At 54.8% G+C, this 13,279-nt stretch overlaps 1 protein-coding gene across 1 annotated transcript in view; it reads right to left on the minus strand.

Annotated features, from left to right (window-relative positions):
• The window catches only part of MAP4 (microtubule associated protein 4), a 140,787-nt gene that overhangs the window by 3,990 nt on the left and 123,518 nt on the right, over positions 1–13,279 (minus strand). The window contains exons 14-20 of the mRNA XM_045297704.1: positions 12,132–12,315; positions 11,566–11,625; positions 11,159–11,451; positions 9,727–9,840; positions 7,922–8,014; positions 1,349–1,538; positions 657–757 (exon numbers count right to left, since the gene is read on the minus strand). Coding sequence (XP_045153639.1) covers positions 657–757; positions 1,349–1,538; positions 7,922–8,014; positions 9,727–9,840; positions 11,159–11,451; positions 11,566–11,625; positions 12,132–12,315 — 1,035 coding nt within the window. The remainder of the gene's footprint in view (positions 1–656; positions 758–1,348; positions 1,539–7,921; positions 8,015–9,726; positions 9,841–11,158; positions 11,452–11,565; positions 11,626–12,131; positions 12,316–13,279) is intronic.

A 13,279-nucleotide genomic window follows, 5' to 3' on the forward strand; every position in this document is an offset into this window, starting at 1 on the left:
TCACTGCGTGCGTGCGTGTGGCAGACAGACACAGACTCCTGCGGCGAAGGTCAAACACTGACCACTCGCCAAATAAATCTAGTCTTGGGGGACCGTGACCGGTCTGGGGGCTCTGAGGAGACAGGAAGGGCGCAGTGAACGTGGCTGTGGCTGGAGAAAGCTTTCTGAGAAGCAGTGGGGAGACACCGTGGGCCAGCACTCCACCCTCCCACCTCCTTGGGTGGGGGGGCAGGCAAGGAGAGGGGAAGGAGGGAGACCCACCCGGCAGCAGAGCTCTCCAGCAGTCTCCCTACTGAGTCAAGGTGAAGAACACTTTGCTGGAGAGAAGAGCCTTGGCTGACTAGTCTGTCCGAGCCCCTTTTCGGCCAGGCACATGACCAAGGAGGAGAGAGACCGGCAGCAAGGGGCCCTGAGCAGTGGGAGGGCAGACACAAGCCCGCCCAGCCCCCAGCCCTGGCCAAGCAAACAGCAAAGTAAGGTACAAGGTTCAGGGTTTACTGTGTGTGTGAGTGTGTGACAGCATGTGCGTGTGTATGTATACACTCGTATACATATACATGGATGTATGTGTATATAGTCAAGAGTCCCTCAGCTGGCTGCCAGCCCTCCCTGGGGCCTCCTTCTTTCGCAGGCCCTCCTCAGCTGACATCACCGGCCTCACCACTCGGGTCGCCTCCTGGCACTAGGGAGGGGCAGCTCAGCAGTGGATTCCCAGACAGCGGAGTAAGTGGCATGACCTGGGCAATGGCTGCACAGCCTGACAAGTGAACCAGAGAAGGGGCGACACAGCGCAGACTGCAGCTGCCATTTGACAATGACAACACAGGGAGGGACGAGGGGGGGGCGGCTCCAGGGCACTCAAGCACTTCATGGAATGAGTTCTGTGGAGTTGTCAGAAAAAGGCGAAGAAGAAAGGTCAGCTAAAGGCCAAACCGTTTGGATTCTTTGAACAGAACACATATAGTTCAGTCTAAAAGGTCACCGTGGATGACCTTCTGAGCCCCCAGGGCTGCAGTGGCACCTCCCGCGGGTCAGAGGCGAGACAGGACTCGCGTGAGGTGTGGGGTGAGGGGCAGGCTGGGTGCTGCAGTGGTGGTCTGTGCTCCTGGGCACCGGTCGCAGTCCTACTGGTGCTGGCCCGTGAGGCTGCACTGCTTGCTCCTGAGCCGGCTAGGCAGGTTGCAAGGACACCACTGCAGCTCCTGCAGGGAGCTGAGCATGCGTTCCGCCCACCATGCACGCAGCAGGTGCTCAAGAGGAGATCACGCGAAGGCTAGCCTTTACAAACTGTTCCTCCTGCACTTAAGGCGTCAGCATCCTGGCCCTCCCTCCCTCCTGGGATTCTAACTGTGCTGGCCCCACTGCTGTGACCTGGATGGTGGGAGGTGGCTCCCTAAAACCGTGGAATGGTAGCCTGTAGGCCTGCGCAGCGGCATGGGGTGGGGGTGCCACTCACCGGGCTTGTGCTTGATGTTGGCCTTGGATCCACATTTGGAGGAGACTTTGGAGATGTCCACTTTCTTGTTCTGAATCTGAACCTGAGGAAGAGAACAGACGACACCACCAGCTCAGAGAGACGGGCCATCGGGCGACTCCCTCTGCCTACATGCTCCCTCCACCTCGTTTGTTCTCTCTGCTCAAGGTCATGGCTCTTGACTGTGGTTCTCCCTTGAGTTCTGGCGGCCCTGGCTCTTTGCCTCTGACCCTCGGGCTGCCCCCGTCTGTCTCCCACACACCTTTTTCCTGCCTGACCCGGTGGCTGTGCCCTCTTCACTGGGAGCTCTTCTCCCATGTTCACATGTCCCAAACCTCAAGCTTCTCCTGAAATGTGCGTTTCACCTCAAACACTCACACTCAAACCTCTTGCTTAGTAATCCTGTGGCCTGTTTCCTATCCAACCTCTTACTTCCCTGCTCGTGGCTGAGAGCAGTCATGTGTACACTGCACACGCAAGGTCTCTGCAGCCCTGCTCAAGCAGTCAAAGATCGTCCCACAAAAGCTCTGCAAAGAAGCAACCACATGATAATTTACCTGCTGATAGTCTCTATGCGCCTAACCATATGCTTAATACTGAATTTATTTATTTCCAAGTTCTCACTACTATAAACATGGCAGTGATCAATGTATCTAGGAGTAAACCTTTGTAATTCCGATGGCTTCCTCAGGCATCATGCCTACAAGGAGCTAGAAGCCCAGTCAGGATGTTTTGAGGTTCTTGGAAAATACTGTCCAACCATTTTCCAGAAATGCTACAGCAGACAGACTTTACATACTCCTAGCTCAGTATACTCTCATAAAAAGAAACAAAACAAGCTTGCCAACAGGTATACAGGTGACACAGGCTGGTTCCGGCCGCTCTGCTCATCATGAAGGCTAGCTCTGCTCAAATGCTTAGCAGCCATCTGCGAGCAGTGCCACCGCACTGGGTTCGGGCCATGTGTTGAGCCCTCCCTGACCCAGCAGCCTGGAGCATGGCATCTGCAGACACCACGCCTGTCCAGTCGCCTCCCTCACCAGGCCTTTCACAAAGCTGAAATGCTGCCCCAAAGGATGAACTGCTTTGTGCAACTATGGATTAAAAATGAATGTTGGCCTTGGGGTTGGGGATTCATTTGGGTGTCCTCTCTCCTCGGTCGTGCCTTTAAGATGGTTAGGAGACTTTCAGCAATGTGTGCCCCGTGGAGAAAACATCGGTACAGGGCAGCACGTCCTTAAATCAGGACCCACCGTCCATAGGCATGCGCTCCTTCTGGGAGACCACAGAGGGCATTCCAGGGTGCCTATGCACAGCCCGTCGGCTCCCCGGTGCGGTGCGGCAGCAACTTGGCTTTCTAACACCATCCATCCTGCTAGGTGGTGGCCCACTCTTAACACATGGGCTTCGATAGCGGTCATCTCCCAGGGCTGCCTTAGTTACCGGGGCTGCCACATCACAAACACAGATGTTCACTTTCATACGGCTCAGGAGGTGAGCTGTCAGTTGAAGGAGTGGCCCCAGGGGCTGGCCCTTCCATGTGCCAGCCATCGCTGGCATTCCTAGGCTAGCAGGCTCGTTTCATCGTCACCTTGTATGTTGGGGTCAGTTTTGTTTTTCGGATTTTTAAAATAAAACAAAAAGTGATTGGATTTAGGATCTACCCTACATCGTTATGACTTCCCACTTACATAGAACAAAAATAAAAATCTTATTTCCAAACAAAGTCACACCCACAGGCACACAAGGGCTAGAAACACAACAGATTTGGGGGGAGAACAATTTAATCAATAATAGAAACATATGGCCTCATGAGGGCGGGCAGACAGGTGTCTGCTGTTTCTACCCTGCTGAGGCAGCATCAGGCCCCCCAGAGAATCACCTATGACCGTCGGTCTGCCTGTGCCACCCTCAGTCTCACCGCTAGCACTCAGCGCAGGCTTCCCCAACCTCACCAGGCCACCACTCCTTTTCCACAAGCCTTAGCCCCACCCCATCCTCACCAAGTGTGCCGGGGCGGAGCCGAGCACTCCAAAGGCTTTTCCAGAGTACCCGCTCGATGCCGAACATTCTCCTACCACTGGGGAAACTCCGGAAAAAAGACGGTCTCCCCTTTGTCTTCTTAGAATCAATGCCTTCTTATCCTCAACAGAAAACCCCAAACTAAACCCACTGCCCCTGAATTATGGGTTAGAGGAGAATCTCCCGGTAGGGTGGGTTTCCAAGGAGCCCTGGTACCATAGTGGGTTACGAGTTGTACTGCTGATGGGAAGGTTGGTAGTTCAAAAACAACCAGCCTCTCCACAGGACAAAAATGAGGCGTTTCTAGTCCCTTAAACAAAGATTTATTGTCTCAGAACCCCTCAAAGGGCAGTTCTGCTTACAGGGCCACCAGGAGTCAGAACTGACTGGTTGGCTGTGAATTTGGTGTTGGTAGGGTTTCCGAGGCTATAAATCCATATGGAAGTGGGCAGTTGGTGGTGAACCAGTGACCTTTTGGGTTGCAGCCCAATGTGCAGCCCACGGAGCCACCACGGCTCCTGGATAGAATACAGGCAGCTCCCCACACGGGGGTGTAACCCCTGTAAGTGCTCTCGAGGTCAGAACGAGGCAGCATGTTCCCTGTCATGGGAAACGGCCTGTTCACCAGGTCCTCAGGCACGAGCTCCCTGTCCTGGTCCCTCACAAACACAAGGAAGTCTGCTTTTCCCAGCAGAAGATCTGGAGGCTGCTCAAACCAAGCCAGTCTGTCCACCGTGTGTCCAGCAGCAATGGCGACAAGCTCATCAGCTGACAGGGAAGCCCTGGGAGGAGCTAACAGCAGCCACTCAGAGATGCCCGGGACTCTCCAAGATGGGGATCCCACACTCTGCTGACAGCATGCTCGCCAAGCCTCCACAAGTTCACCTCTCGTGTAGTCCTTCCTCAACGTGTGGTCGATGAGGGAATTTTACATTTATAGATGTATTCAAGTTCATAAATGAAAGCATGTTAAAATCAGAGTCTCTCTCCTGTGTGCTCCTAATGAACTTATGGACCTAAGTACTCAGTAACAACAGCTGCCCAAACCGAAGAACGAGAAGAGTTGGTTCCTGACAGAAACCTTTCCGGAGCCCTCGGGTGGTCGAGGCTACTAACTCCATGGTGACAGTTTACATCCACTAGCAGCTCGGGGACCAAAAGGCAGCTGTCAGCAGTGGGGCTGTTGTTTGTTTTTTTAAATGAAAAAGGTTTAATCCATATGAGTTGGGGAAACAGGACCAGAATGATTCTACATTAAATTGATGGACAAAAATATGTCTTATCATAATCAATCACTGGAGAGGAAAGGGGCGGCATTTGCCCAAGGGCAAAGTTCAGCATGATTCGGAAAGGGGCGGAATGGAAACAGGAACCCTGAAAGAGGAGGGCGGATGGTGGCACACTGAGGGGACTGTACAAGAGGAGTTGGGGGCACTGTGGTGACACACGGGGCTGTAACCCCAAGGCCAGGAGTTCAAAACCATCCACTCTGCAGCCGGACAAAGAGGGTTTCTACTCTCACCGCCCGAGCCTCACAGCTCAAAGGGCAGTTCGACTCCGGCCCAGTAGGGCATTAGGTGTCAGAATGACCCCCTGGCAGTGAGCTCTGTGGTCAGTGAGAGGACTGTAATGTAACTAAATATGCGCGGACGGCTGACCCTGAAACTGAGGCTCTGTCTGTAAACTTCACCCAACTTAACAAAAGGAGAGAAGTATGTTACACATAACCGGGGAAACAGAAGCGGAAAAATCAGATTACAGGACAAATCACTCAGCTGTCATGAAAAAACTGCTAGGAGTGGAGGTGGGGGTTGGGGTGGGCTAAGGAGAAGGAAGACACTGAAGCGTCAATGAGGCCTGACACACACGTGCAGAGCCAATCATGATGTCTGAGCCTTCTCTGGTTCCTGACTAAATAAGCAAACCTGTTTAACATTAGCTGTCAGTTTGTGGTTTTCCAGGGTATCTTACTTTTTCACTTTTGTGGGCAACTCCGAGGTAGGAGACTGACTTCAGAACTGCCTCCTGAGAGCACAGGGAGCCAGGGCCCTGGCCATTGTGCAGTGCCTGACGCTGGGCAGGTGACCCATCAGTTTCGTTTTAGGATTTCTTCTGTGACTTGTATATACTTACATTTTGTCCGGGGCCATTCGGCTCAATCTTCACTATATTTTGTCAGAGCTTGCAGTACTTTTCCATTCCCGCCTACGTGACATAGTTTTGTGATTATGTTATCTCCCCTCTGAATAGCCTGTCCTTGGGACGGGCTGAGTTTAGCCTTCAAGTCTGCCTAGAAACAGATAAGGGGGTTTCCATACATGGTGTGACAAAGCACCTATATCCTGCTTCCCCTTGATTGGGTAGGAGATTGTCTTCACCCTATTTACATATCTAGTGCCTGCACCTGATTTGCATAAAATGATGTCACTTCGCGTACCTGGTTGAAGACTGTAAACCATTACTGAAGGCGCGCTCCCCCGGACTCCTTGATTGGTCTATTACCAAAGTGGCTTAATTTACATGTGCGACAGGTGTTTCCCTTCCTCTGGCCTATATAGACTGCAACCTTTCACTCAATAAAGAGAGACTTGATCAGAATACTGTCTTGTCTCCATTTCTCGTGTCTCTTGTTCCCCTCAATTCCCACTCCCTCCTCCAGGGTCTGCGTTGACGTTCCTGCGGGTCCGGGACGACATTTCTCCACAATGAAAAGCCTTTAACAAAGCTTAGTTGCGCCTAATTTACCCGACAGTGCTCACAGCCTCAAAGACACAGCGCGGCCTCTTTCAGCTGCACAAATGCCAGTGCACAGGGAGGTCCCGGCTCCTGCCCCAGGGACGCTCTTCCGGGCACACAACCCTCCACCCCCACCCCACATTGCCCACACTCCCTGCTTCTGGTTCTACTTGGGTGACTACCCACCTCGCCCCACTGGTCGGTGACGACTGGCAGGCCTGCTGGAGTGAGCCCGCAGACGTGCACACATCCCAGCCCCACGAGGGTGAGACCAGACCTCTGCAGCGGGGCCAGGCCTACCACAGAAGCAGTGGCCGCCGCTGGCCTAATGCGCACATGTCCCTCTTCCCTGCAGAGGGACTCTCCCGGCGTCCACAGGGGCTGTCCGGGGGAGGGGTGGCCCTGAGAGCACACTGCTGTTCTGTCTGCACAGCAGGCCCGCCCCTCTCCACGACAGTTTGCTTATTAGCAGGGAGCGCTGAATGGGGCTCACTGAGCCTGGAAGTGAGAGAGCACCCCCGTCCAAGCTCTGGCCGCAGCTGTCCACCCTCCTCTTCCACACTGCTTTCTGGGAAGTTTCTCTTTGTGTTCAATGCACTGACAGAAAATGCCTCTAAAAACATACAGCTCCTCACTTCCAACCAACGTTGCTTGCTGTTCCCATGGTAGGCACTCGAGAATGGCGACCAATGCTAGCTAGAGCTCAGAGGCATAATGCACAATGGAGACAAGTGCTTGTTTCTATGTCACACCCACATGGTCATGGTCATGGTCATGGTCATGGTCAGCACCTACGTGGGCCTTTCCTAGGCTGGATCCTGAGTCCCTTCAGATTCTGACTGGCTCTAAAAGCTTTACCTACCTCGGCTGAGCCTCCACCAGGCTGGCTAATGTTTGGCCAACTACCCCAGGGGCCCAGCAACCCGCCCCCGCCCCTACTGTGTACTGGGAATGACTGGCGGGGTGCGGTAAGAGGGACCCCAGGGGGGGGCAAGAAAGGCTTGTGTACAACTGCTGAGGATGGAGCTAGGTGAGGGCAGCCCACCAGAGAGAAGGACCAGGCAGTGAGGAAAAGGCCCGGTGACAGGCCAGAAGCTGTCTTGGGGCTAGAAAAGCAGTAGTGGGTGAAGCAGGGCGGGGCGAAGCTTCAAGTGGACAGCTCCACAGGCAGCCTGGGCACACACCGCCTGGACTGCCACAGGGACAACCTGAGTGAAAAATGCCACAAGCTGTCCGCGTGACAATGTGGACCTCCACGTCCCCAATGTAGCCTTCAGGGCGAGCGCAGGAGCGAGGCAGGGGAAAGTAGGGGCAAGTAAGAGGAGAGGACGCGAAGACATGGGGAACGTGAGCAGAAAGGAAAATGAGTCGAGGTCAAGAGAAAGGAGAGGGTGGGGAAGAGAAAAGAAAGGCGGGGAGGACAAAGCAGAGAAAGGGCACAAGAGGAAAACGCTGGTGTCTCGGGAGGACCCAACGCAACCCTCACAGGGCTTCGAGGGTCCTGAGTGGCAACACCACCAAGAGCAAAGACACATGGGTGCTCAAGTGTCCCCTCAATCCCTAGACTGCTTTGTGGGCACAGTCCTCGCCCAGGCCTCTGCGGTGCCATCTGCGGGGCAGGTGGCCCTCTCCCAGCACACCCTGCAGTGGCTGTGCCACAGACACCAGCCTCCCGGAGCCCGTACTTACATTGCCACCTCCAGGGACATGCTTCATATTGTCCTTGGAGCCACACTTGGACTGAATGTGGCTGTAGCTCAGTTTTTTGGAGACTATCTGGACCTAGGGTGTTAGAGAACAGAGAAAAACAACACACGGGGAGAGGGCTGGTTAGAACCGACACAGGGCAGGCAGTGAGTCCACGCAGGATCTGACGACCAACACGGTTGTTAGAAGGCCCCCCCACCTTCCGCAGAGCAGGAGTGAGGAAGCACAGGAGCAGGATCGGAAGGAGCAAGAAAGGGGGTGAAAACAAGTACAAACAACACAACGACTGGAGCAGATGGTGTACGGGCGCTACGTGGCCACCATCAGCCACTGCTCACTGGGTGCTGAGCGGGCACCCGGATGCCTGCAATTCTTCTCCGCAAGGGCCCTGCTGATCTGGATGGGTTCCTAGCCGAGGCAGGCACCTGCCTTAACACCTGGGGGCCTGGAACTGCCACAGCCAGCAGCCCAGTTTGGGAACAAAGGCTGCTCTGAGTCAACGGGCAGCTGGCGAGCGCGGCACAGATCTGATACCCACAGGAAGAAGGGGACACTGCTCAGATATACATGCAAATGAATCAGAGAGGCGGCTGGGCCTACTATGTCCAATCTCAGGCCCAAATCAACACTGGACACCAACTGGGGCCCAGGCTACAGCCTAGGTCTCGACTTCTTTTCTGATGCCAAGATTAAAACCATGTCCCCATCTCAATCCTTCGCCCTCCAAGGTTCACGTCCAGAGAGCACGCAGGTGCCGCACAGGGCTGCACTGATGCAGTCCAAGGTCAGAGTGACCCTGGAGGGGGAGCTGTGGCTTCCCGTGAAATAGCCAACACAGAGGCAGGCTGTGGCCATGAAGGTCTGGAACAGAGGATCCTTATCGGGCTCTCAAGAAGCAACGCTACCAGATCCTTCATTTGCCCGGTCCAAATGATGCCGCCCCCAAGTTGAGGCCTTCCACAGAGCAGAATTACCCACCCTCTGAAACTCTAACCCGGACACCCCATTTCTCGCCATATTTACCATGTCAATGAGGATAACTGATGAGCTAACGGCTCCCCAGGAGCCTTGGTCGGAACCAGAGGCCCATGCTACCTCTAGTATCCACTGGTAGGTCAGGGTGCAACCCTCATCTCCCCCATTAGATCCAGGCCACCCCACCCCAAGGAGGCCCCGTGCCCAGCTACCATGGCCAGGGGAAGCAGGTGCCTAGTGCAAGCATCGTGGGGCCCAGAGTGCTGGCTGGCCTTGTCTTGGCGTCAGTGCTGGCACACCTAAGCTGGGCCTTTCCTAGGCTGGATCCTGTGGGTCACCCTTACGTTACGCCGGTTTCTACTGGTATTGAGCATCCTAGCTTTCACAGGAGAGCAGGGCAAAGGCAGCTATGGTCACATCGCCGGCGGGATGAGAAGAACTTTCCCTGACAACCTGAAGCATGGGGCGCCAGGGCCCAGGTTCCAGGAGAGCGCGCTGCGGTGTCTCACATGTCTCACGGGGAAGAGCCAGTGCTCTGAGCCCGTCTGTGTTTGCATGAGCCGGGGCAGGGGGTGGGGGGATGTGTGTTCAGAGAAAGGTCAGTGTATGGGCACTGACCAAGTTTCATCCAGCCGAATGAGAATGCCCCAAGTGAACCTTCAGGGTTGATACCACTACTTGGAGAGAGACGCTGGGAGAAGCAGAGGCTTGTTAAGGACAGGGGAGAGGTGCCAGGAGGAACAATGGCTCAAGCTGGAAGGATAGTTTATCACCTTTTACCGTCCAGAGGTAAAAGTCTAGACAAAACTCACTTTCCCGGCAGGTGTTTTCGGCGCACTTGCAATAGAGCCAGTTGTTTTAGTGACTGCGTTAGATTCAGGTTTTCGAACTGTGGCAGCTGTCTCTGTTTTTTTCTCTACTTTGGCCTGGATGGAGATAAAGGGAGGGCAAGTTCAAGCCAAAGGGAGAAGAGCCCAAGTGCATGAAGGGAAGGTGGCGTCCAGGTCAGGGTTGCAGGCAGTGGGCAGGCCAGCCTGGCTCCTGGGGAAGACACCCATTTCTCAGGGTGGATCAAGCCAAGCACCTTGGAGAGAGGATCACAGAAGAGGAGCCACAGGGCACAGACCTGGGCTGTAAGACACCATTCATGAAGAGAAAGCAAAGAGAGGGCTGAGCAGAACAAGGTCCTGACTCGCGTGCAAATGTGCCCGTGTGTGGGGCTGTTGTGTTCAAATCACACTGTCTTCCAGTGCAAACATTCCAGAATGCTCCAAGCAAGCTGTCATCGTGACAGGGAGTCACGCAACCTCCCAGCAGTCCTCCAGCCAGCTGCGTCACACTCTGAATGCACACAGAGGGCAGGGAGGGGCGACCGTCCCAGTACTCATGGTGGCGAGTAGGCTGGGATGGCAGAGGCAGCCTCTTAGCCAAAGCCCTAATCCCAAACCAATTCCAGCTGACTACAAGGGACTTCGGACACCACAGGATTCCGCTCCCTTTTGTCCCTCCTTGTCCCTTCTGCCAGCTTCACATGGAAGCCGTTTCAGTATCTTCCTCTGGGGGAGGGGTGGTTTAGGTTTTAGAGAATGATGGCAGAGGTGAGAGTCACTGCTTCAGGGACCTGAACACCTGCAGATGGGCTTCTGTCACCACACAATGAGCTCTGCAGATACTAAAAGCTAACGAACCCGGAGTGCACGTAACTAGCAAATCTTGAAAGCGAGATGCTGTGGCCTGCTACACCTTTCTCTATCACTGCACCCTAGGCAGGAGGGGTTCCATTTGATGAGCAGTCAGAAGCTTGCGGCAACTCATCCTGACCACAAGAGGGCACCCGGGTCCTCCTCCAGAGATGCCAGCCACCTTGGTTCAGGCTTGGTGTGCCAGCTGGCCAGAAACCGGACATTTGTCAATGCTGGGCTCCAGGGTGTATGCCTGGTGACCCCCACCAATGCTCTGTTTCAGGGGCCCCTGTGTTCTGAAACACAGAACACAGACCAGAACATACGCCTACACCCAGCACACAGGAGCCCCTCTGAGTGAGCTGGGGGAGAGGAGAACTCAGTGCTCAGCTCAGCTCAGCCTTTTCCTGCTCCCCTCCAAGGAGCTGGGCCGCAGACATGCTGTCCTGCCAGGTGCTTGGTTTGGTGTGAGAACTGGGACATGCCCAGGGAACAAGGCTGGTTCTGGCAGAGGGAGAAGCTAGGGGCAGCATGCCAAGGGCCCCGAGTTGCTGGGACCCACCCGGCCTCCTCCAGGCTGATGTTTGATGTTTTCTGTGGAGCCAACTTTGGAACGGACATTCTTCAAATCAGGGGTGGAAGCGCTGGTACTCAGGCGGTTCAGACCGACGGCAGAGGAAGTGGACTTGGCTGGCACGGGCTTCTTGTCCTTGGTAGGTGTCACAGAGGGCCGGGGAGGCAGCGGTGTGGATTTGACTCTGTGTGGAGCCACACCTGCCGAGGGTGCCGCCCCAGTTGAAGCCGTGTTTTTCTTTACAGGAGCAGCTGAGGTGCTTTTTGAGCGGCTCACGTCAGCTGTGAAGGCATAGGAAAAGGGAGACATAGTAAAGGGGCCCAAGGGGAACGGACAGCCACAGAGATGGAGCGGGTTCATGTTGGGCTTCCAGAGACAGGATGGAGTATTACTACCTGGTGCAGACTTGATCGCCACCCTCTTGACCTCGGCCAGTTTTCCCTCAGTCTTGCTGGCTGCAGAGACAGAGATTTATCTTTAATGGACTGAATGTCTCAATCAATATGAAAATTCATTTCTTCCATTCATTACTGAGTACCCTCTGAGCAAGGCATGGTGCTAGTCTCTGGAAGCAACCAGACAGTTGTGTACAGACCCTGAGCTTATGGGGCATGCAAGGCCAGGGGCGGGCTCTGTCTCCTCTTTGCTCTGGTCCTTAGACTGATACTCCTGTGCACGTGACCTTAGAGAGCGGTTGTTCGTGTAAGCTTGTGGGACTGAGTGGCCGTTTCCTTCACCCCCGCCACGCAGGGTCAGAAAGAATGGGATGGTAATTCTGCCTGGTAGTTCATGAGACGATAATGACCATATGGGATCATTAACCTTACATGGAGGTTCTCGTCAAGACCAGGAGCACCACCCCTCTACATCCCCCCACCCCCGCCTGCTCACACTGAGGCTGGCTGACGGGTGTGTTACCCTGGAGTCCCATGGGAGGCCTCGCAGGGGAGATGGCACTCACCAGTGGGTCTCTTGGTCAGAGGCATCGGGGAGCTCCTACTGCCTGGCACAGCTGCAGCGGGAGAGGCAGCTGCTGGGGCTCTCGGCACAGCCTGGGTGCTCTTAGAGCCAGCTTTGGTGGCTGGGACCGCGGTTGACTTGGGTAGTGAGGGTCGCTTCTCAGGAACCTTTGCCTCTGTAACAGGCTAATGACAGCAGAGTGGCCGTGAGAGGTCTGGTCCAGCAACAAACAGCCGCGTGAAGTCACGCTGGAGAGATGCTGCAGTATAAGCATGCACCAGAGAACAGGGCCCGGCGGGCTGGACACTTACAGACAGGCAACACATACGGCCCTCGGATCAAGGCTCTCAGACAAAAGGGAGACTGGCCACGCAGGGTGCAGCACAGGGACCATGAACCAGGGAGTCAAACGTCTGAGCCACTGAGACTGAGTAACCAAGAAAGGTCACTCTACCACCATCTCAGGACCCATATATCAAATACTAGGGTATTCAATAAAATAAACTCTACTGTATGAAAATACATGACAGGCGAGACAGCTGCCTTTAATAAACCTACCCTCCCGAAAAAGTAACCCAAACCAAATCCATTGCTGTGGAGTTGATGCCTTAGATAAAAACACACAAAGTAGCACCAACAGTCAAACAAGAATGTCAGTCGTTTGGGGCCCACACATGCCCAGGGAACGCTGAACAGGATGGCTCTACAGAGAGTGCAAACATGGCCCAGAGCTGGGCACCTGCTGTCCTGTGCCAGCCCTGCCCCTCATTCACAGTGTGTTCTTGGGCACATCACCGTCCTCTCTGCGCTTCATTTGGGAAAACAGGAAAAGGAGGTTAGAACAGAGCAGCTCTGCGGACCAGGTCTGGCGACGTGAGACCCCAGGGAATAGAGGACGGAGCCAGAGCGCTGACAGCCTGGGGATGAAGCTCTCGAAGAGGCAGGCAGGTGGTGCACCCCGGACCACCACGAGAAGAGCTCTGCCACCACCGCTGGAACAGAAGGGAAAGCGACGACAGAGGGTGAGGGGCACGGCGTCTCACGCCTGCCTTCCTTCCCCACGAATGCAGAGTGCTGTCAAACGTGGAGGAGCCCCCGACTCTGATACGCATCCGTGCCACCGTGCTTAAGAATCAGCCACACCACAGG

The sequence above is a fragment of the Echinops telfairi genome, unplaced genomic scaffold (assembly GCF_000313985.2).
Source record: "Echinops telfairi isolate 266 unplaced genomic scaffold, ASM31398v2 ScPeMD7_7420;HRSCAF=8458, whole genome shotgun sequence".
Lineage (NCBI taxonomy): Eukaryota > Metazoa > Chordata > Mammalia > Afrosoricida > Tenrecidae > Echinops > Echinops telfairi.